The sequence below is a fragment of the Populus nigra genome, chromosome 15 (genome assembly GCF_951802175.1).
Source record: "Populus nigra chromosome 15, ddPopNigr1.1, whole genome shotgun sequence".
Taxonomy (NCBI): domain Eukaryota; kingdom Viridiplantae; phylum Streptophyta; class Magnoliopsida; order Malpighiales; family Salicaceae; genus Populus; species Populus nigra.
In genome coordinates this window covers 2772292-2795245 of record NC_084866.1, presented here as the reverse complement: position 1 = coordinate 2795245, position 22954 = coordinate 2772292, and the positions used below count along the sequence as shown (strand labels likewise).

Sequence of the window (22954 nt, the reverse complement as noted above, 5' to 3'; positions counted from 1 at the left end):
TTCTGTTGCCATTTTCCTATCCACATGAGCATGTAATGTGAAAAGTGAGACCTCCATGAGAAGAGTTAACCAGCACAAAGAGCCTATTTGAGCATTTTGTTAATCATTGAACAAGAGCATTTTGTTAATCATGTCCCCGTTCCCCTCAAACAAGATTTCGTCGTTCATAGCCGAACTAAAATTCCAACGACGAATTTTGCCAACCATTTACCCAGCAGGAAGTCCATTTCATTACACAGCAAATCTCAAGAAGACTACAAACAGACCCACTAACTATAGTTATTGACAAAGATGTTCCAAAAACCTCTGGGAATGACAGGTTAGAAGATCCGAGACACCAAGTACCTAGAGAACATATGCTGAGAAACTGTGTCCAACCGAAAACCTCAGGTGTTGTGTGGTGAGTTCCTTGGCACTAAACCATGCCTGCAGTTGTTATTTTTCCAAGACGAGTTTTACTCTTCTAATGTCTCCTAACGTAAGTAGCATGTAGAAGACGGGAAGGAACAACACGAAAGCATAAATTTATATGGGGATGTTTTTTCATTATATTGGCACGCAAAACCCTAAAGGAACCCGGATTAAAACAGGGGGAAAGCCCTAAAAAACAATGACTAAATAGCAAGAAATAAACTATTATCCTAAACAACATGACATATTCCTAAATACCCATCTAAATACCATTATATATTTATTTATTTATTTTTAAAAGGACATTATTATTCAAATGGAAATAACTTGAAAATAGTTCTCCGAACCACTGCTTTAATCTCATCCACCACTAAACTCATCAATAAAACTATCCTTCCCATACTACACCCCAAAATTCTTATGGTGTTTACTAGCATAGATCTGGGCAAAGGCATTCAGAGCATGTCATATTCATCTACTCTCTCGCCATCAATTATCATTCCATTATCATCACCATTTGTTGCTTCTATGAACTCCTTTTTCTTCCTTACGTCCTCCAATGGTGTCTAGGCATGAATTTTTCACCACTTAAAACATTGACCTAGTCTTCTTCTTTGTCCAGCAATGTTTCTGGTTGTTTAGTATTGGCCATTATTTCATTATTTGACTGAATAAAAGGTTTAGCATAAGAGTTGCCTGTTATCTTTCCAAAGTTGTAAACTGGATTGCTCTTCTGCAAGAATCTTATTCACTTAGCTACGGCATTAATGGACTCCTCCTGCCATTTGGCTTGTTCAAATACTTGTACCAGCATTGTAGGTTTGAGGATCTTCAACATTGGTCAGATATCATCCTTTACAAAGCTTGAAATATAACATGATTCTTAGAGGGAAAGGTTCAAAGCATTTATTAAAGATTTGAGTTATTCAAATGTTTCCACATACTCATCTACACTCTTGTTTTGTGCTAACTTATTGAATTCTTCCACCACATCCTCTCTATTGCAAAATCTTAAACACAAAGCTTTTGTAAACTCCTCCTAGCTTGCTAAATTTTATTCTACATACAAGAACCCTTTGTACCAAACTTCTGCCTTACCATCCAAGTATAGTGATGCTAGCTTTAACCCATTGGTGTACTGGTATGTAGTTTAACTTGAAGAATTTCTTGCATTTATGTATCCATGGATATTTGACAGATCAATCCTTGGCATTGCCATATGATGTCCCACTCGTGCTGCTTCTTGGTTACCAAAACAATCTCCTCTGTGATTCATAAGCCCATCTCCTCGCGGATTCACCCTTTGAATAATACCTCCAGTTATGGTGTTAACTCTTTCAGTTTCCTGACTTCCTCAGTTAGCCTTCAACATAGTCATTATGGCTTCCAATTGTGAGTTGATCTGATCAAGCTTCTTGCCATGCTCCTGTAATTTCTTGTAGGTGTTGAATATGCTCATCAACCTTCCTACCATGCTCCTCTAAAGCCTTGATCTTGTTGTTTTCCACCATTGTTGGTATCTCAGGAACAAAAGCAACCTTCCTTTACCCTTGGAAAGTGGCCTTGATACCAATTGTAAGAAGATTCCTTACAAGTTGCTAGAAAAGGGAGGACAATAAAGGAGAGAAAGATCTCGCAATTTCTGCAAATTTTTCATCAATGACTACCTGGACTGTTGGCCATTCAGTCATAACTAACTTGGCCGTTATTATCTTCTAAACTAACTAACAAACTGCAACTGATTACTTCAACTAACATATGAATCACGTGTTTACAATTCCATCACATGCTTAATATCTTCAACCTGCTGCTGCTCAATTTTGCTGCCTCAGCCTGCAGTTCACTCTTCTCCTCTAATGTCCCAGCTTACCATGCTAACTGTAACACAGATTTTTCTCTCTATCAGAAGGAATAACTAAACAAAGAAACACTATAATAATTAGAGGACACAATTATGTCAACTGCAAGACTGAAAGATAACTTGGCCATCACACGTGCATAGCATGCCTTTGTGTTTATTTTCAGGAAAATAGAAAATGTGTAGGCTGACCAAACCACCTTCATACCCATGTGCACGTTTTAAACGAGGCAAGTTTTTAGAAGGATTTCAAAATAATTATGGTTGACACAGCCCCTTAGAAATCTTGTGAAGTTACTACAGTCACAATCTCATTGTATCCAAGATAAAATAAATGATTAAACACTAAGAAAATGGATTACAAACAAGAGAAAAACTAAAGCAGAATCATGGAGAGAGAGAGGCTTTATCCCATATTAATTTCTTTTTCAATTGGTGAAGAGAATTTATGAGAATAAAAGAATGCAATAAGGAGAATAAGGAAATCTCCATGAAATTAAAAAAAGAAATCAACAGGTCATACATGCTTGAAGAAGTTTAGCATAATGTTGCTAGATAATATTTACTCCAAGAAAGCATCTGAAGACCCCAACTGGATATCTACTAATATTGGCATTCACCGTGATAAACTCCTGTGAATAGACAGTAATATCCAATTATTCTTGTTTATTTTATTCAAATCCCAATAGCTGATGAAAAATGATCACTTTAATGTTAATAATTACCCAGTTACTCATGGCATTTAGTTATTACACCAACAAAATATGCTAAGCCAACAAACAAGCTGCAAAAGAGATTTAAGGCCTTCATACCTGATAGCTAGTCCAACCACTTGAGTGATCACCATATCAATCAAAGATGGTTGACTTCGTAACTCATATGATGAATCTAGTTTAGAGATTTAAGGCCTTCATTTATTCCAAACATAACGTCATTTGAAAGAAGACATCAACCAAACTGCAACACAAAAATTTAAGACAAATTTCAGGTAAAAAAAAATGAAGGGTTGATTAGCCACACATGCTCTAAAGCCTATTGCCACAGGCCTCTCTTCATCCAGCTGGAAAGCAAGGTATTTGCTCCTATTTTAAATACTTCTGGTGAATGTTATTGAAGAAGAATTCTTCAGCTTAAAATCTTGTTATTTAAGCAATAAGCATAGCCTACGGTTTCTGCTCAATTGGCATTTTCGTTAATTCTAAAACTACAATCATACACTGAAGGTAGATGAATATTATGTATGGATAGAATATAGGAAAACTTAGCAAATATTTTTCCATCTGAAGAAAAGACAGCAGGAAGGAGAAGTGCTTATAGATAAAAACCAGTTCGTATACCTGCACAATACTACACAGAACCCAAATTTCTTTAAATGTAAAAAAAATCTGAGTCTCAAAAAATCATTTGATATTATCATTAAACCCAAAAATAGTTGTTTTGAAAAAAAAAATATAATGATAAATTTTCCTATTGTTTATCTTAGACAATATAATGTTTATAACTAGAAGCATTGTTTCTTAAAAAAAAAAATATCGTTTATGATTGTTAAAGCAAGTTAACAAAAAATATCAAAATAGTATGTCCATATTTTGTATGATTGAAAGCTAAAAAAATCATAAATATAATAAAATCATGTTCAAAATCTATTTAAACATTTTAATAATAAACAACTGATTTCAATCAAATTTTCAAAAACAATTCATTATTATTATTTTCATATCAAAAACATAATAATTGAAGAACAATTATTAAAATTCAAATAAAAAATTATAACAATATTTAAAAAAACATGTCATAACTGAATAGCACGTGAATCCGGTAAATTTTTCTTGGAAAGTCAAAAAAACCAAAGAAAAAAAAGCCAGCAAAGAGCCTAGCCCACGCGCACGTGGTAGGCTAGGCTCGCACACCCGACCCTCCTCTATTTGTTTATCAAGGGGGCAGATGATTTAAAAACAAAAGGTGAGAAAGTAGAAGCACTCCCAACACTCAAACCCGCAACTTGTGCCCTCCCCACAAGCGCCTCAACTGATTGAGCCATGACACAAAATTGTTATTAAACAAGTATTTCATTGTTTATATAAGCAGTAAAGCACTACAAGATCAATACAAGAAAGAAGAGAGAGAGATGTGTGTGCAATTAAAGAGATAGGATAGAAGAGGAAAAAATTGAGAAAACTGGTACAAATAATTTGGAAGAGAGAGACTGAGGGGAGAGTTAAATAATTGGAGTAATAGAAAACGTTAGTGCTACAGAAATTCAAGGAAAAAAGAACATCATGGTATGTTCATGTTTGTTTCTTCAACTAGCTGGCCATTAGTTTCTATCCGTTCAGTTATGATTTCCATTGTTGCAGCACAAAAAATTCCTTTATCTCCGCTTTTTCTTTTCTGAATGCTTATCATAGGCATCCAAAATCAGCTGTGTGTGATCACTGCACACTACATACTTGCAAGAAATAGGAGGAGAAAACTATTGGGTTTGATATCCTGTCCACTGTTGGAAGTTATCAACAGGAAGTGCAGACACAATTGAGGTACAGAATGGATGTGGGTTCTTGTTTCCTCGTGCAAGTTGTCTTAGAGATTCATAACTATTTTGCAAGTTGTGCACCATGAGTTAAATTCTTCAGCTACAAAACAATATTGAAGGTCCTTTAAGGCAGAAATATAATTCCTGCAGCATACAATACTCTGTAGAAGGACCAGTAGACATTTTTTCACAAGCCATTATGATGGAAACTGGAAAAATATAAAACTTCCAGGCAATGTTTGGACGACATATCCCATCCATGCCTCAGGGCACTGAGGCCTGCATCATTTAAGCCCTGATAAACCTAGGACAACCACTAGTTTGCATGTTATTGCCAATTAAGCTAACCGATGGTGTAGTCAAAAACATAGATGGTGACCCACAACAGCTCCTATGCATTGGTTTGTTACGTGGTATGGAAATAAAGTGTGCCCAGAGCTCAATCATATATCCAATGAGCATGGTGACAGAGATACAATACAACCAGAGCACAAACAAAATGCATCTCATCTGCGATATGTGCTTATTTCAACTAATTTGGCTTCCTTGTTACCAATACATACCTTCTTTTCCAACACTGAGTACGTTAGCAATTGCTTGGCAGGTGACCTTGTAGGAATTTGGAATAGCTATGTGCTCATGATTTCCTAGCACTGGCAGGATCAGCAGCCAATCTGTGAAAACAAATAATCATTAGCACTTGTATGTAAAAGGCAAGCTCAATGAAGGACACTGTAAGTCTTTGTTCCAAGAGAACTCATACATGATCCTCTGGTGAAACACATAGGCAATATATCTAGTCATCTCATTAGCTTGCCCACCTTGGAGAAGCAGTTCCTTTGCACCTCTGTGATTTCTTCTTTCAACCTTCCAGATAACATCAGGTCAAGGCTTATTATTTCAAAACCGCAATTCAAGTGGAGCTCATAAAATTTTCCATCTCCTTGGGGAACATTTTGCTCAGCATAAATATAGAAGCTGGAATCTCTGCATAAAACTATACTTAAATCAGAAGATCTGAAATTACATCTTCCATCTTATAAAATAAAATATTGTTAACCAATTGAATCACATAACATACAGCGGTCCAAATTGCCAACAATCTTCGCCTCTAACACCACGCAACTGTTTACTTCTTTATCAAACAACTCGTTCCTCATGATTCAGGCATAAGAACTTCGTTTACATGTTGATCAGCAAGGAAAGGCTCTAAAGAGCCCCAGGTTCTTCCAACTTTTAGTTTGACATGCAAAGGAACTGAAATGAATGTTGTACAATTATGGTTAATTACATTATCAAGATGTCAAGATTTTTTTGAAAAAGAAAAGGTATTGAACACATACCAAGAAGAGAAGCAGCATCTTCCATGCTCATTTGTAACAGCACTGCAGCTTCATTGATCAAGGATGGATCAACTTCCAGCACTAGCTCGTCATGTACCTGAATAGTAGTCACCAAGATTCTTATCAACTTTCTCAAATGACACTGCAACTCAAAGTTCAGCTTGCTGGATTGACGGATCATAGACAAACAAATGCACAGATCAGAGTTCCAGTGTCCAAGCAATTACTATATATACTTCTCAAAGACATTGGAAATGAAGGAATATTTCAAAAAAAAAAAAACTGAAGAAATTGAAGCAGTTTTCCAAAGTAACCTGTAATAGAATTCGGCATTGGCCCTTCAGCATGTGAAACTTGTTTGCATGTAAAGAGCTAGACTCTGGCCTATCAACTCCATCAACAATCAGAGAGTGTATATTTATCATTGCAATCTTGATTAAGTCAGCAGCAGATCCCTGTAAGAAGCAGCTATCAGGACGAAACTATTATTAACCCATGCTGTCCTAATGTCTTTGACCATCCCAAAAAATCACTATACCTGACAGATAGAATTAACTGCTTGTCTCTGAGCTTTTGATTTTTCTTCACTATTTCCGAATTTTATTTTCGACAAGAACCGTTTTCTTCCCTTAATGGTCTCCACATATCTGAATTAACAGTAAATAGATACTTATACTGACAATTAAATCTTGAGGAACAAGAAGAAAACTTGAATGCCATGCATAATCTCAAGTTACTTTAAATACAGAGCTACACGCCTCTTGATTTAAAAAGGATTGTCTTCGCATGCCATCAAATAGAAAATACAAGAGACAACTTTTGATACCAATGATGATATGCATTAGAAGAGCATGTACAGCTAAACATTTGCAAATAAAAAAGATGACAATACATGCATCCAAAAAGACTTCAAAATTATGATGATATGCATTAGAAAAACATATACAGCGAAACATTTACAAATAAAAAAGATGAAAATATATGCATCCAAAATGACATCAAAATTATGCAATACCTTTCCCACTTGAACTAAATAAAAATAGAATAAGATGACAATAGAACTAAAATAAGTCATGTGAAGACTCACTGCAATAAGATAACACCCTTACCCTTTTTCACGGCAAGATGCAACTGCTTCATGGAGCCAGGAAGCAACCCCAGGAAAAGAACTTTTGAAGCTTTTAATTTTTTCTGCAGCTTCATCAGAGCTACAATCCAGTTGTTCAGCAAGAGTGTTAGCACCCATTCCATAAAGAATTCCATAGACCATCCTTTTGGTCTGATCTCGCTCAACTGAGCTGACAGAAGCTTCAGGCTTCCCAGTCCATCGTGCGGCTATCAGGTTGAAAACATCGCCATGTGGCTTGGTAAGGAGTTTAATTAATGCAGTGTCTTTAGAGAAATGTGCCATCAGCCGCAATTCTATCTGAGAATAATCTGCTGTTAACAGTAGCCAGTTATCCTGCAATAAGAATTTGAGCTTTAGATCCTTTGGGAATTAGGATTGATGCATAGAAAGCATAATCTACAGGCCCCACAAAACTTTTATCATTCTCCAGTTTGCATTACCGAAAGAAAGGGGCTAAATTAGCTCAAGGATTTTTAATACCCTAGACTGTTTTTCTTTTCCAGGCTATCCTTTCAAGTTCTAAGAAGATATTTGATATATACTGGATAATAACTACAAATACATATAAATTCATTAAGTGAGAAGCATGAGACAAGGTTACAAGCTAAATGACCATATTACCTGAGTAGGAACAAAGAAGTCACGGGCATTTATTTTATAATGCTCAGGTTCAGCATCATCCCCCTCTTTATCTGAACTCATTTCGAAATCAACTGCATGTTCAACGCACTGCATAACTCAAAAGCAAGAATGGTTACCAGCACTAAAATTAAATTCAGATTACCAAAAAAAGAAAAGAAAAGAATAACTGTAACAAAAGAAAGGGTGAATATAAATAATTGTAACCTGAAGATTAGGTTCTTCAATTGAAAGCCGACCAGTGGCTGTTGATGTTTGGAGCCAATGGCCATGTAGTGTGTACTTCTGAGTCTCCATAGATAGCCTCGCCAGTGAACAGATTGATCCCAGTGTCGAGTTTAAAAGCTTTGCTAATGTCCTGTGCTCTCTGATGACTGGAACAATAGGATGCTCATGCCTGAAAGGAAACAAATCCTATTAATGTACTTCTTTTCACAAACATAATAAATGCAGCGAGTAAGCCACCATGAATCATCTAGATACCCAGAGCATGACAGGATAAACTGCTTTGTTTGTAATCAAAATGTACATGGGCCAGTAATCAATAAACTGTAAAAGCCAGCTAAATTTGAAAGTAATGCCTTCAATTAGGGATGGTCATTTCTGGTAATTCAGGCTGGAAGAAGGGAATTCAGGATGAATAACATTTCCCCAATTTTCTTTTTCATTAACCAACCCAAACCAATTTTATGTTGCCAAACTTACCCAACCCAAACCAATTTTATGTTGCCAAACTTACCCAACCCAAACGTGTAGTTCAAGTTAACTGAGCCCATTTTGAATTTTTTGGGCCCTTTATAATAAAAATATTATTTTATTAGTTAAAATAATATAACTTAAAAAACAAGAGACAACATGACAAGAACTAACAGGGACTTATGTGAACTAATTATCTTTTATTAAATTGCCTATTTAATAATAATATATATCAATATTGGTTTTACCAATGTCAGATAAACTGCTTTGTTTGTAATCAAAATCATTCTGGGAAACAAATACCCTTTATTTACAATCCATTTGTGAATTGAAAAAAAAAAAAAAAAAAAAAAACAGACCCTAAATCGACAAATAAAAAGTTAAGGTGAAAATCTTTGTAAGATGTAAAAAGGGTAATGAACAAAGGGATGATTCTCATCTCAACAACTTTTGTTAGAACATAAGCATAGAAGAAAAATAACACAAATTGCAATTTAAACAAGAGATAAAAATGTTATTTCCATTGTAGGATATAGGATATGCAGGCCTTGCATCTTTGGAGGCCCAAAAATAATATACGACAAAATTAAAAAAGAAAAAAGAAATTACAGTCCAGGTAACTTGGGTACCCAAACTTTCTCTTACTAGAAATTGCCTCAAAAAGATTCAGGTTGTAACCCAACCCAACCCTAAATCCGATCTAAATGAATTAGCTAACCCAAATTGAATCGTGTAGTTCAGATAAATCCAGATAATTCAGACCCATAAATCAACTGACACATATATATTGTCAATGGGGTATTCCATCATGCAATTAAAACTTTCACATTGAAAAACTATAAGGTCAACAATTATAATCCATCCTATTTATTAAATATTCAGACTTTATCAGAGGCATTACGCCCAAAACATTAAGAGTAAAGGTAGAAGTGGGCTGCTCTAAATGACCACAAGAGCAATTCTATTACTCCATTCAGGGCATTGTACAGCTCAACAAAGACTTAATCCAAATTACTTGATCTTGTAAGCAAATAAGAAAGAGTTGTGTATTTGTGACAAAAGCCATAGCCATGACATTCTCCAGGAGCAAGAATAACACTTGATTATCCACAAAACAAAAGAAAACGCAGATCTATATAGATAACTTGGACATTCATTTTGCATATACAAACATTGCAAGATGTGCTTAGCATATTTTTCACTTAAAGGTATTGGGTACTAGAAAGTAAGACCATCTCATACCTTAACAAATCCAAACAATGCTTGTCAGTGCTAGGATGTTTTTTCCCCTTATTGTGTCCTTCTGGAATGGGAAGCTTCAAGTGTCTGTATAGAATATTTGCAATGTCTGCTGCTGTGTACAGTGAAAATGTCATGCCAGCCAGCTTATAAGCCTTCTTCTCAAGATACCTTAGCCTTTTCCCCAGCACAGTGCGTGCATTTAGGCACCCCTCCATGTCAACACCGATCCCCCAAAGCTCCATGTCAGCAAGAACATTCACCTGATACAAATTTGCAAGCAATAGATTAGTAATGTGAACATCAAGTTACAGAGTGAAATTACTAATGATACTGGCTCAGTGATTCCAAAACCAAAAATATCTCGCATCACATGACCATTTGTGGATGTGCATGACCAGCCATATGAGAGGCCAAGATTCTATGAAGATACTAACACTAGATGATAGCAGCTTCCAATTAAACAGTTTGATAGCAACTTTTCTTCTACAAAACAAATAAAGGAATTTAATATAGAACAGAATCTCTACCAAACGATCATGTGTTACCATCCCCACAACTTCCATGAAAATAAGTAAGGTGAAGCTCAAGATACTAAGCTCTGATTTTATTGAAATCTCGTATAAAAGTTTAAACTTTCAATGCCTAGAAACAAATTTACATTTAAGGAAGTATGGCTGAAAGCAACAGAATATTTACCAGCGGGATTTCAATGTTCTTAAGTGCTTCAAAGAGTCCCTCAGAAGTCAGTAACTTCCAAAGACCAGAGCATAGGGCTCTTGTTTGTGCAACGCGGCGACAACAGCCGTTATGAGCAACTCTTCGCATCTGATTCTTCCACCTGCCATTCTGATTAGCAGCTGCCACAGCCTCACTTGATAACCTTTTCTTGACTTCCTGCATCATCAACTCATCATCATGACAATCAGTGGAACAGGAAAGAAAAAAATAAAGAAAAGGTGCCTATCTGGAAAAGGAAAGGAAACTTCCCCTTTCAAAGACAGACTGCACAAGCTAATCTTCGGATTCACATTTTAAATGCAGCTAGTTAATATTACCTTCTCCAAGTTCGGATTGGAGCTTCTCTCCTCATCAGGCCAAAGAATCCATGCCACAATGCACATGTCGATTGCTTCTTTAATGTTAATAGGGGATAATGTTAAGTGCGAACTGTCTATGAGTTCAGGACCGAATATTTTCCTTGGAAAACTCGGGCAGCCAAATCTCTGAATGGAAACTACAGCACCCTTGAGCACCTGAAGTTGAACTTTCAAATTCCAAGTAAATTTTAGGACACCTCTCTTTCCCATTATTTCTCCAATCTTGTTCCATCTCTTTCGAACTATCTCCAACCAATTCTCAGGTGGTTGAACATTATTTTTGTCACCAGATTGACTGGGAGTTGAATCATTCCTTTGCTTATGAGACCACAGTAGATCCTTAGGAAGATTGATGAAGTACACAGGAGAGTTTTCCCAGCAGATGGCAATACCATGTATTTCAAATAGGCTGACAGAATTTACTTCTGATCGCTTGTTATAATGGATATCAAAATAGAATTCTTGGGTAGCATCCCAGAGATCCAAGAAAGAATCAAATCCACCAGAAATATTACTTGCATTAGTAGGACCCTTCTTGCAAGCACTGTCCTTTTTATCACTACTTAAATTCTCTCCACTACACTGCCCCTGAACTCTGGTATCAGTGATCCGGTCATTGGTCCCAGTTCCATCACCACTATGTCCAAATTGTACAGAGGGGATTGTTTCTGCACTATTCTTATGATCAACAGTGGTACAAAGCTCGGTGCCAAGATTTGAAGATTTCTTAGCCGGTACTGTAGAATTTTCAGCACCAATATAGCACTGAATGGGACCATTTGAGTTTCCTTCTGCAGCAACTACCAATCCAACACTGACTGGTTTCATTAGTTTGTCTTCTCCGGTTCCCATTGTAACTTTACCAGAATTCTTGCTACCTTCTATGAACAGCATAGATGAAGCATGATCTCTTTGGTCCACATGCAAAATGATATTAGATTTATCTCCAAACAAGGTACCTGCATTTCCTTGCTCAACAAGATTTTCAGGAGCGTTGGATAACAAAGGCGGAGAAAATTGTGGAACATTGAATCCAAGTGATTTGAAAGCTGCAAAAGCAATAACCCTTGCCTCTTCTGCTTTGTCAAGTACAATTTTACGTGCACCATTCTTGATTTTCTTCGCAATTCCCAATTGCACGCGTCTTTGTGCTGAACCTTCTGCATCAATTTTCTCAACTTGTGTGAATCATAATAAATCCAAATATTTAATGCATGCATCTATAAATGCATGCTACACAACAGAGACAACAAGGGTACACAAAGTCTCTATTAGAAGGCATGTAGTAGGAACATCATTGCAAATATTAGAAAAGTTCCATTACAAGTATGATATTAAATATGAGATACTTAGATTTAGATCAGAAATCCATAGATGCATGTTTAGAAAACAGAAATAACAACCAAGAATGAAACCTCACCCCAAAATTCTACACACTAAAACCTAAAAAAGAACTATATGCCCTAGGATCCTAACCTGCAAACCTATCCTGAATATACAACCCTAAACTCTTAGGCACATTTTCCCTAAGACCCCCAAAACTAAACCTGTCATTAATGAGAACAAACTCGGTTAGAAACCCTTATAGCTGTAACTCAATTACATCTAAGTGTTAAATCCTGAAAATCTCAACCTCAATGATAAACATGAAACCTAAATCCATATACCAAAACCTAAATTGCTGAGCACAAAAAGAAAAATAAAGGATCACAAAGAATACGACAGGACAAAACTGAAATATAGGCATGTGCACCTACACACACAACTTCAATGCGAAATATAACTATTATATTTGAATGTAAATAGATCTTTATACACAGATACAATGTGCAGGTGCACATGTAGTCCTACAGACAGAGTGCATGTTTGGGCGTGCCACAAAATCCGAACCAAGAATTTGTTTCTCATACACCACAAGAAAGACTCGTTTTCCTATCTAAGAAACTCATCCACTACAAATTGCCAAACCTAAAGCATGCAACAACATTCTAGAATCTGCTGCCACTTGGCATGATGTTCATAAATCTGTGATTTCTTTCTTCCAAAATATAAAAGGTACAAACCTCTCAAAGTGGGGAAAGAATTCTGTGATAAATAAATTCTGTAAGAATCACAAAATAATCTCCCATAAAAGAAGAAATCACATGTAAGTTACACCAAGGGAAGTCTTCAGTTAGGACATTTTAGCTAGAATAGAGATAACATGCATTTTCTACACAAAATCATCGTATAAGAGGTCATGTGCTGAAAACTCTATCAAGTTCACCTTGTGCAGACCATGATGAAGATTCAAAAAGTGCTTTGCCTATTTCAGGAATAGATGCTTCAGCAATAGCTTGAGGTGTACGCAACCCTGCTTTATAGAGTGCCCTTGCTCGAGAACCCTACAAATGAAGCAATGAAAATAATGGCCATCTCTGAATCATTAACTAGAAACTTTGAAGCATCAACAGGATGACAAATAACTATTACAACTATGTGTTAGCAATCTTGCAGGAAAAAAATAGAAGCAATTGATTACCTTAACATATGGAATATTAGTGAGCTCCACAATCTCTGCTCGTACTCCAAATGAAACACGATTTTGGAACTTCGCAACCAGACCTTCAAGATCATGCCATCCAAGTCTTTCACAAAACACAGAAACCATAGAAGCAAATCTTCCAGCATTCTCTTGTAAGGATTGGACCATGCCTCTAGCAACTTTAAAAGCTTCACACACCTCAGGTACAGGTGCTTCCTTTATGCCAGAATTTAAACAGCATTTATTCAGCAAAGCAATGAACTAAAAAAATAAATATAAAAATCAGCATTTATTAGCAAGCAGAAGCAAACACAGCCCATGATAAAGAAATATTAGGTATCATATCCAAGTAACCATGTGAATAAATAAGCAGAATACTTGATAAATATACTTTTTTCAGGATAAAGAAATAACCAATAATGTATATTCTTAGTATATGCAATTTACACATGGTATTATATGCCAACACGCACAAAAAAATAGATGTACTCAAAAAGATGTGAATCGCACAGGAAAATATTTGGTTCCCTGAGTCAATACTATTGATCAGATTGGAGGAAAGATGAAAAGGGATGAAACACCTGCACAAGTCTTGACAAGATGAGAGCAACATAAAATCTTTTGCACACCCTAAGTGTCTGATCATCTGAAATGGCACTTTTGTTTGTAACCCCAGATTGGTTTTCATACTTGCTGGCATGCAAGGCTTTTGTATTATCTATTGATCTGTTCAAGCTGCGCATAGGTGCTCCATGAGCCATCCGCATCAAAAATGGCTCTGAAACTCCAACTCGATTTCCAACAGACTTCATTCCATGAAATTGGAAAAGAAAAGGGTAAGAAATTTAAAGCATTATTGAAAATCCAGAGAAAAGATCAATCAAATGTGAAACAATAACTCAAAGATTGGGAAAAAAATGAGCAGAGGAAAGACATCGCCTCTATTTCTACTGTTTAGTAATTTAATCATGCATAATAGTACCAATATCTGTTAGTTTATATGAACTAATTACATGAAGAAATTATGTTGGTTCAATTCTACTGTTTTTTCTTTCCTGTCACTCTTTGAATTTTAATGAACTTGGTGCTCTGATCATATGTTCTGTGCTAAGTGGCATCTACATAGAGAGGTCAAAAGATTTGAACTCTATGTGGCTTTAATATCACCAAGCAGGTTACATCTGAAAAGACCATTGGCCAGGATGAAAGAATGCTATTCAGAAATCACATGTCACACACCAAACATATAGATTCAACATACAGAAGTCCATCTCTCACAAAAATTGGAAAGCAGCCACAAGGTATCAGTTGTCTCCAACTTGCAACGAAAAGAATGCCCTATATCAACTGACACAAGGTGATCAAAACCAGCAACATTACCTGATCAAGGATAGACAATTCCATAAACCTTTCATAATACAATTCCCAGTTCGGCTCAACATCAACATTGATTGGTGTGACTAAGTACACTAAATGCAAATCGGACGCAAGCACAAATCCTTCTCGTGCTCTGGAAAGATCATCTAGCACAATCTAGGAAACCAGACAAAAAACCACAATAAATGAAAGCACAGGCACGTGTCAAATAGTTAGCTACAACAATTAAGAGAGAAAAAATTGAAAAGCAAGCAAACTCACTGAGAGAATGCTTAGGAAAACATGTTAAACAAAAGGGATGCAACCAACAAAACATTGGTCTGAAAATGGAGCGAAAAATGCAGAAAAAATAAGGCTACAGATCTTTACAAGTGATTCTTCTGGACAAAGAGAACTGCCAAAAGCTGCACGTCCAAGAGGTGTTGTGCCATATAACTTGGTATCTTCATTCCATTCAAGAAATTTTCTGTGGCACAACCACCTAAGTGAATCCTGTGCTGATTTCACAACATCCCTGAACGGTTTTGTAGAATTGAGAAGAGTACATCTAACATAACGATGAATATCATTAGCAGTTTGAACAATCCCACCAGCCACAACTTCTAAAATTGCATGTGTCATTCCATTTTTATCTTCAGATAGACACGACTGCAATGGTGGACAGCTTTCATTAAGAAGTCCCATAATTCTTTTTAACTCTTCTGGTTTGCAAATCAGTACCTGATCAGGTAAAGCTATACAACTATTAAATGGAAAAGGATAATTTCATTCAAAATAAATTTATGCCCTCTTCAGCAAAATTAAAGGTAAGGTGATAAAACACGGATTATTCAAATACTACTAGCAAGTTCCTAGGATAAGCTTACACTTTCCCCTTTAGTATCTATTCCAGTTCGACCAGCTCGACCAGCCATCTGTCTGTACCTTGTCCCGTCAATGAAATCACGACCAATTCTGGGTTGTCGAAAAATGACCCTCCTAGCAGGCAGGTTAACCCCGGCAGCTAAGGTAGATGTAGCAGTTAAGATGCGCAAAAGACCTTTACGATAGCAGGTCTCAATAATTTCTCTTTCCTCTACCTGTAAGAAATAGAACATTATAATCCTTTGATGACACATCTAATAGAAATGAAGTATATACTTAAAAACAACAACCAAGCCTCAAACTACTTGGGGTTGGCTGTATAGATCCTTTTGCACCATTCCACACAATAAAGTGCATAATTTTTTAAAAAAAAAGAGTACATGAATGAATATATACAAATCACATTATCCACCAAATAAAACACATCATGAAAAATAGATAATAAAAGTTGCAAGAAATTAGATTACCAGAACATAGATAAAAAAAGAGTGCCAGGAAATCATACCGTCAAGCCAGCATGATGATAGGCAACCCCGGAAGGTAGAGTTTCTTCCAACGTTGAATCCAATCCTGCAGGACATCTTCGCAGTGCATCAATGGCCGAAGTAATATCACCAAACTCGCTTTCATTCTGAATGTTAATAGAAAACTTCTTCACAAATTTTGAAACATGCCTCGCAGTTGATTCACATCCTTTTCGACTAGAGCAGAATATTAACACTGAATGTCCATCTTGAACAACCTAAAATACATAACAGCCATCCAAAATTATTCAGCTTTCTAATAATTGGATACAGCTTGATTCACATTAGAAAAAGAAGGGTCCCTGCCTCATTGCATAGTTCCACAATATGATCTGGATCTTTACCACCCAGGTCAGCTGCTCTTGAAAGTGTTCTAACAATATCCATTTTCTTGTCATAAATTGTGTTGCCAACTTTAATGTATTCTTCTAGTGGAACCGGTCGGAAATTTGTCTGGTATAGTGCTGCCTGCACAAAAGATTGGTTGCAAAAACAATTTGACGAAACTATCAAATGCACAATAATATTGAGAAAAACATATAATACAGCCAGTGTGGCAGAGAAACAAGTTCTTGAAAAGGTAGGAGCAAACAAACATCCTGTATGGTATAGAAGTACAATTAAAAGCTGTTGTACCTAGATTAATCTGGTCCTATATGTTTATTAAAAGACTCTCACCTATGGCTGACCAGTAAGTTGAAGAAACAGAAACACAAATTAAAAAAAACCTTAGTCGGACAATCTTTTGTAAACCCACTTACTTGAAGCCAATCAGCAACTGCTGCCACATTGGGCATGGTAGCACTCATCCCAACAATTTGCAGACCATGAGCAGCATCACCCTTGCTGCTTGTACCTGAGCTTTCTCCGCTGCTGGATTCTGAATTGCCTTCACCAGCAGCATAACGAAGCTTTGTCAGCAGAAGTTCCAAAAGGTAACCCCTGCTCTGATCACCAACCTGTCCACACAAAAAAAAGGCCACAATACTTAAATTACACAGATAAATAAACCTAATGAATAATTTATGAAAGCTGTATGAGTCATACTTAAATCACATGTCTAAATAAAGGGAAATCATAGAAAACATCCAGTTTAAGTTTTGCTCTACATAACATTTTCTTCCTATATTGTTGATCAAATGTCATTTCACTAGAAAGGGAAAAAAACATCTAGAGATTATTTGAATGAACAAAAATGCTTGTACCTGAAACATACAAAGTTTTAGAGGAAGATTTGAACAGTGATTAGGCTTCTCTGTGGGTGACAAGATTTTTTCACATTGCACACTCCCATTAAAGCACCTCTTTACAGTTGTAAGTGCCGGTGAAGATTGAGGAAGAGGGAGGGACGGAGTTATTAAGAGAGAATGAAAAGAAGGGTCTGGACTCTGGAGGGTGAAACTTAAAGAGCATATTTGTAATTTTACTCCATATTAATGAAACTTCAAAATGTCATCAGCTAAGGACGCAAAGTGTTACCTCATGCATAATGGGGTTGTTTCAATGTTCTCACTTAAAGAACAAACAGCCATATAGATATATACAAGAAGAGACATAGTTTTACATTCATGGGAACCTATGATTCGAATTACCATGTGTAGTTCATCTATCACCATGATTCCAACTTCTGATAGACGACCCTCTTCCAGTAATCTGTTTATTAAGGAGTTTGCTTTCTCTATTGTGCAGACAGCTACGGAAGTATCTTTAGGAAGTGTTCCTCCACCCTGGTTGCCATAATAACTCCGGACATGCTTACCAAGAGGTTCCAGAAGGCCCTCCAGATGTTCTGCCTGGGAAAATTAAGACACGGATAAAATATACATGGTATACAGTATATCACAAACAGGTCATGCACTAAGAAAAGAGTAAGAACATTTCGTAATTCCATGACAAAATTATCAAGAGACCTTTTCTGCACAAATTGATACATAGGGAAGTACGAGAAGCGCAATCTTTCCAGTTGATACAACCCGCCGCAACATCAAAATTTCCGCAACAAAACTTTTACCAGCACTGTGGCAAGCAAACATGTTTAAGGAATGAATACCGCATCATAAGACACAACCAAAAGGGGAAAGGAGAAGGAAAACATTGATTAGAACTTGTTCTCCTTCTAAACAACAAGCTTGCTGGCACAAAATAGAAATAAGTGATAGAAAATGTATAAATCTGTTACAGAATATAATCTGAAATCAAATTAACAAAAAGTACCTTGTAGACGCACAATATACAAGATTTCGTCTCTGCAAAACACCATCCACCTGAAGGCAATCAACCTGGAAAACAGAACAGCCGAATACATCAGAGTCAGACAAACATATTGAAATATATGAGCACCAACACAGAAATCTCAATAAATAAATAAATACAAAAAGAATTCTGCAACCCCACTGGAAGCATAATTGTGCTTGAATACTGGAGAAAAATATTCTATAGATGACCTCTGGCAAATCAAAAGCTAAAATTGAGAAATTGTATATGAGAGTTTGAATAGTTCATATGTACACGCCCTGTGCAGAAAAGCATTAAAACAAAAGGAAAGGAAAAGAGTATATAATGAAGCCCAAACAACATATAGATAAGATCAGAAAAATAATATGGAGAGAATACAAACGGAAAGCACAACACTTGAAAATCAAAAGTAAATCAAGTTTTACACCAAGTTATACAATAAAACCAAAACAAAAAGGATTGGCAACAAGTAGATAAGTTGGAACTCAGATGAGCGATCTTGAAATAAAATAAATGTGCACTGGAAAAGGGATTACAAAACATGCTTGAATACTCCCAAGCTAAGAAAGGTTTTTTCTATGAGATAAAGACTGCAAGAAAGCAATATAAAGATTCAGAGGGTAAATTTGAACCTCGATTAAAGATGCTCCTATTCACTTTTTGAGTGACGAAAATAATACAGGAATTGGCACTACTGCCTGATATAACAAAAAAAACACCCCAAACTTTGGCTCTAATGATCCATCTCTGTCCAGGTTAAAATTGGACTACATATCCGAACATCAATTTGGTAAGGATGGAGTGTGACAAGCCATTGAATTAAACCAATGAAGTAGCCGGTTACTTGTCTGAGTTTTACTAAATGTGATTGCGTCCAATACAAACAAATTCCACAAGAAATACACTAGTGGCAACCCAAAACTACCCTGAAAATTTGTACAAGTTACACCAGTCTGTGGAAGTCTTCTTATTTCATGATGGTGAAAACCAACCTCATAAGAATTATATCTGGGGCCAGTACAAGTGGACCCTAATCCACATCTGTGTCCCAAAAATGAAAGAGATAGGAGAGTCTCTCCATAGTATGCCCAAACACCCAAAATTGCAGCACGAGGTGGGTAACTTATGTATAAGCAGGAGAGATAACAAAATAAACCTTGTCATTTCCATCCTGATCACTAAGCAAAATATAAAGGCAACCTCAAGCATTGTGATTCAGAAGTTCGAAGATACCTGCCAAGGATACAGTTTTGAAATTCCTTTCCTCTTATATATGCTGCATACTTCTAGAGGAAGCCAGTTGCTAAGATCTAACCGGTCCTTGAGCGGCCCAAAACTTGAAGGAGTTTCAGCTTCAACACACTCATTATTATCAATTACATTCCAGGTTTCTTTAACTGGCAAATGATATATAATGCTATTGGCATCTTGATTTGGCAAATCCACTTTCTTTGTGGTCTCTGTATCCACAGTTGTTTTCTCCTCTTCTTTATGCATCTCTTCTCTTGGCTCATCTTTGAGATGATATGTTACAATATTCGCATTTTGTAAGCTTTTTAGATTACTAGAACCGTGCTCAGATTTTTCACTGCTTCTGTCCACATTTGAATCATCTTTAGCACAGGTTGGGGTGCTAACTTCCAAGTTCCTGTCCTCAAATAGTAAGTCAAGTTGTTTGACAGGCAGTGGAGATACTTTTTCCATATGCTTCCTTATAAACTCCAATGAACAACCTCTGCTGCCGACTTTGTTTAACAATTCCCGTGACAGGTTGCCAGACTTCCCATTAATGATATTTCCAACTGCCTGGACAAAAGGATTGTCAGCTTCAGAAAATAAACTATCAGCAACTTGAATTGCTTCATTCCAAAATGCGTCTCCTGGTGAAAAGATAGAGCTTCCACGTGTAGATTTGGGACCATCACTACCCCGTTCTCTACAAATTGATGATCCTGGTGTACAGCATTCAGCCATATTTACCGTTGAGTTAGCCATTTTGTTGCATTTTCTCAAGCTTGCTTGAAGCTGAACAGGATCATTACCAACAGCTACCTGCCATGAAAGTGCAGGAGTAGGAGGAAAAGAATGGTCATAAACCAGAAACCTCACATATAACAGTCATAAGACTGCTTCATAAGACACCAATTTTACCTCTCCAAAAGCATTGAAAACAGATGCTCCATTTTTAACAACAAAAGCAGATTGCTTGTCTTCTGGCTTCTTCTCGATTGGACAAGGGGTTTCAACTTCAGAATTTAACTGATTGGACATGCAAAGCCTCTTTTTGGATGTTTTATAATCAACATCCACTAGCAATGGACCACCATTTCGCTTATGGTCATTCAACTTTGTCTTTGAAGGTGAAGTTGCAGTTGATTGAAGTTCTCTGCAATAAAATGATTAGCAATGACATTTGCATAGTGAAAACAGACACAAACACACTACATAACATAATTTCAATGGACATACAGAAATTTAAACTACATTACCCACAATACAGAGACAAAAAATCAGTAGCAAACTGTTTTAGTTCCGAATTCTCCACCCCATTCCCCAGATCCAAGCAACCCTTCACAACCCTTTCAACCGCAATATTTCCCACATTTCCTGCAATGGACGAACCTTGAGACATTTCCTTCTGAACCTCTTTGCCGCCTTCACAACTTCCCACGCACAATCGACCAGACACAAAAGATTCCTCCTTTTCTTCATTTGAAACTTCATCAATCCCCAATGCCAAGCTTCTTTTAACCAAGAGACCACGCCCACGGTTATCATCCTTCGAGTTCACCAAGTAATTATCCAAAGTTCCTTTGGCACTGGGGGACCCTTCAACTACTTTGCTTCTTGCATCTTTTTCGATCCTTCCCGACTTCAAATTCGGCGACGAAGATTTCCTCTTCCTCGACGCAAAAAACTGTAAATTAAATCACAGACACAAGCATAGCACGTGTTGGAATAATTAAATCCGCACTAAAATATAGTAAATTAGTTCAAATCTTCTATGATCTGAATTCAAATTTGACTAATTTCGAACAAACCCAGTTTTCAAAATTCAGATTCAGATTTTCTTTATCTTTGAAGAAAGATCGATTTTTTTTACCGTTGGGAAGTTTCTAGGGTTTAGGGGGCCCACCTGATCGATGCAAGTCCGAGGAGAATCAGACATGGGAGAAGGAGATGGGAGATTTCGACGGTGATCTGCAAAACCCTAGGATTTTTATTCACGCGGTGGTGTTTTCTTGGGAAGGGAGCTATTACGACATCGTTAAAGATTTGAAACTTCAAACTGGTGAGGGCAAGAGCGCCAAGTACTCGCTGGATCCGAGCACTCACGTGGGCTCCGTCTAGAATCTACAAGGCGAGAGTGGCATGGTAGTAAATTATGGGAAACTTGATGGGAGGTGGCTCCTAGCCTCATATGATTTTATTAATTTTTGGGCATATTTGATATTTCAGCGTGGCTGTGCTTTTTAAAAGATTTGAAAATAAAAATTATTTTAAATTGTTTTTTTCATTTTTAAATTGTTATAGTGTAAGAGCATCTCCAATGAAAAATGTTATATTAAAGAGCTAAATAAAAAAAATAGCTTTTTAAATAGTGTAAATATAGCTTTTTGAATTATATGCATTCCAATGATAAAAAGCTATTTAAAAAAACCATTTATATTTTAATATATTTCATGTTAAATTAATTTTAATATAATTATATAACTAATTTAGATATTTTATATATAATATAATTATGATGTTATTAATTATATAATTAATATGAGTAATTTATAAAAATAATATAAAATTAATGAAGTAATATGAAAGTTAAAAAATATAATTTAAAATTTATTTATATGAATATTTTTAATTTTAAGTTTTATATGTTATTGTTAAAAATTTAATTTTTTAAAAGTAAATTTAAATTCAAACTTTGAAAAAATGACCGCCAACATAACCGCCAACAATTTGACCATTTTTTAGAATTAAAAGAGAATCGATATAATAGTTTAATTGTATTTTTAAGAAGACAAAATATAATTGACCTCAAATTAAAACAGACAATCAAAAATAAATTTTAAATATGTAACTCTATCTTTTTATCAATATCAACTACCATTATTAATTCCTCTTAATTTTATCAAAGATAACAACATAAATAAAAATTGTCTTCCTTAACCCATATTAAAAACATAAAATAATAAAGAAATAAAATTCATCACAAATATTAAATTAACAACAAAATGTCTAAAAAATCAAGAGATATAAAAAAGAAAATAGAAAAAACTTTTAAACAAGCATACCTTTTAATTTCAGCTAATTAACACAACCGATGTTAATAATTAACCGGAGAATAATTAATTCTTGTTTTTTTAAATTTGAGAGAAGGGTGAGACACAATAAAAAAATTTAAAACTACAAGTTTTTTCTTCATGTATTTATAGAAAATTTCTTCCATATTAAAAACAAAAAAAGTTGTTGGCCAACGGC

The 22954-nt window shown here is 35.8% G+C and overlaps 1 protein-coding gene across 7 annotated transcripts; it reads right to left on the bottom strand.

The window, feature by feature from the left end:
* Positions 1 to 1291: 1291 nt before the first annotated feature.
* LOC133674483 (helicase and polymerase-containing protein TEBICHI) lies at positions 1292 to 21851 on the bottom strand. 7 transcript variants are annotated; one of them, XM_062095602.1, is made up of 31 exons: positions 21609 to 21851; positions 20962 to 21389; positions 20624 to 20858; positions 19706 to 20524; positions 18452 to 18516; positions 18148 to 18253; positions 17830 to 18030; positions 16999 to 17196; positions 16544 to 16705; positions 16219 to 16455; positions 15716 to 15928; positions 15219 to 15569; positions 14853 to 15005; positions 14054 to 14278; positions 13470 to 13688; positions 13215 to 13332; positions 10907 to 12108; positions 10548 to 10745; positions 9852 to 10111; positions 8121 to 8310; positions 7896 to 8003; positions 7255 to 7607; positions 6684 to 6792; positions 6460 to 6600; positions 6146 to 6242; positions 5884 to 6059; positions 5566 to 5789; positions 5366 to 5476; positions 3082 to 3226; positions 2793 to 2901; positions 1292 to 2289 (listed from the first exon to the last, which is right to left on the bottom strand). In XM_062095602.1, exons 1-26 carry the CDS (start codon positions 21639 to 21641, stop codon positions 5959 to 5961), a joined length of 6522 nt encoding a protein of 2173 aa, XP_061951586.1. In that variant the 5' UTR covers positions 21642 to 21851; the 3' UTR covers positions 1292 to 2289; positions 2793 to 2901; positions 3082 to 3226; positions 5366 to 5476; positions 5566 to 5789; positions 5884 to 5958. The 7 variants fall into 7 exon arrangements, with proteins under 7 accessions (XP_061951586.1, XP_061951584.1, XP_061951583.1 ...); XM_062095600.1 differs by lacking the exon at positions 2793 to 2901 and having other exon boundaries at positions 5566 to 5799; XM_062095599.1 differs by lacking the exon at positions 2793 to 2901.
* Positions 21852 to 22954: the final 1103 nt, after the last annotated feature.

Excerpts from the sequence above, each read along its gene's own strand:
- LOC133674483 (XM_062095600.1), bottom strand. The coding sequence starts at position 21,641 with ATGTCTGATTCTCCTCGGACTTGCATCGATCAG. Across the intron at positions 16,456-16,543 it reads TTGTGGAACTATGCAATGAG|GTTGTTCAAGATGGACATTC; the intron begins GCAGGGACCCTT and ends TATGTATTTTAG. Across the intron at positions 10,112-10,547 it reads AGAACATTGAAATCCCGCTG|GTGAATGTTCTTGCTGACAT; the intron begins GTAAATATTCTG and ends AATTTGTATCAG.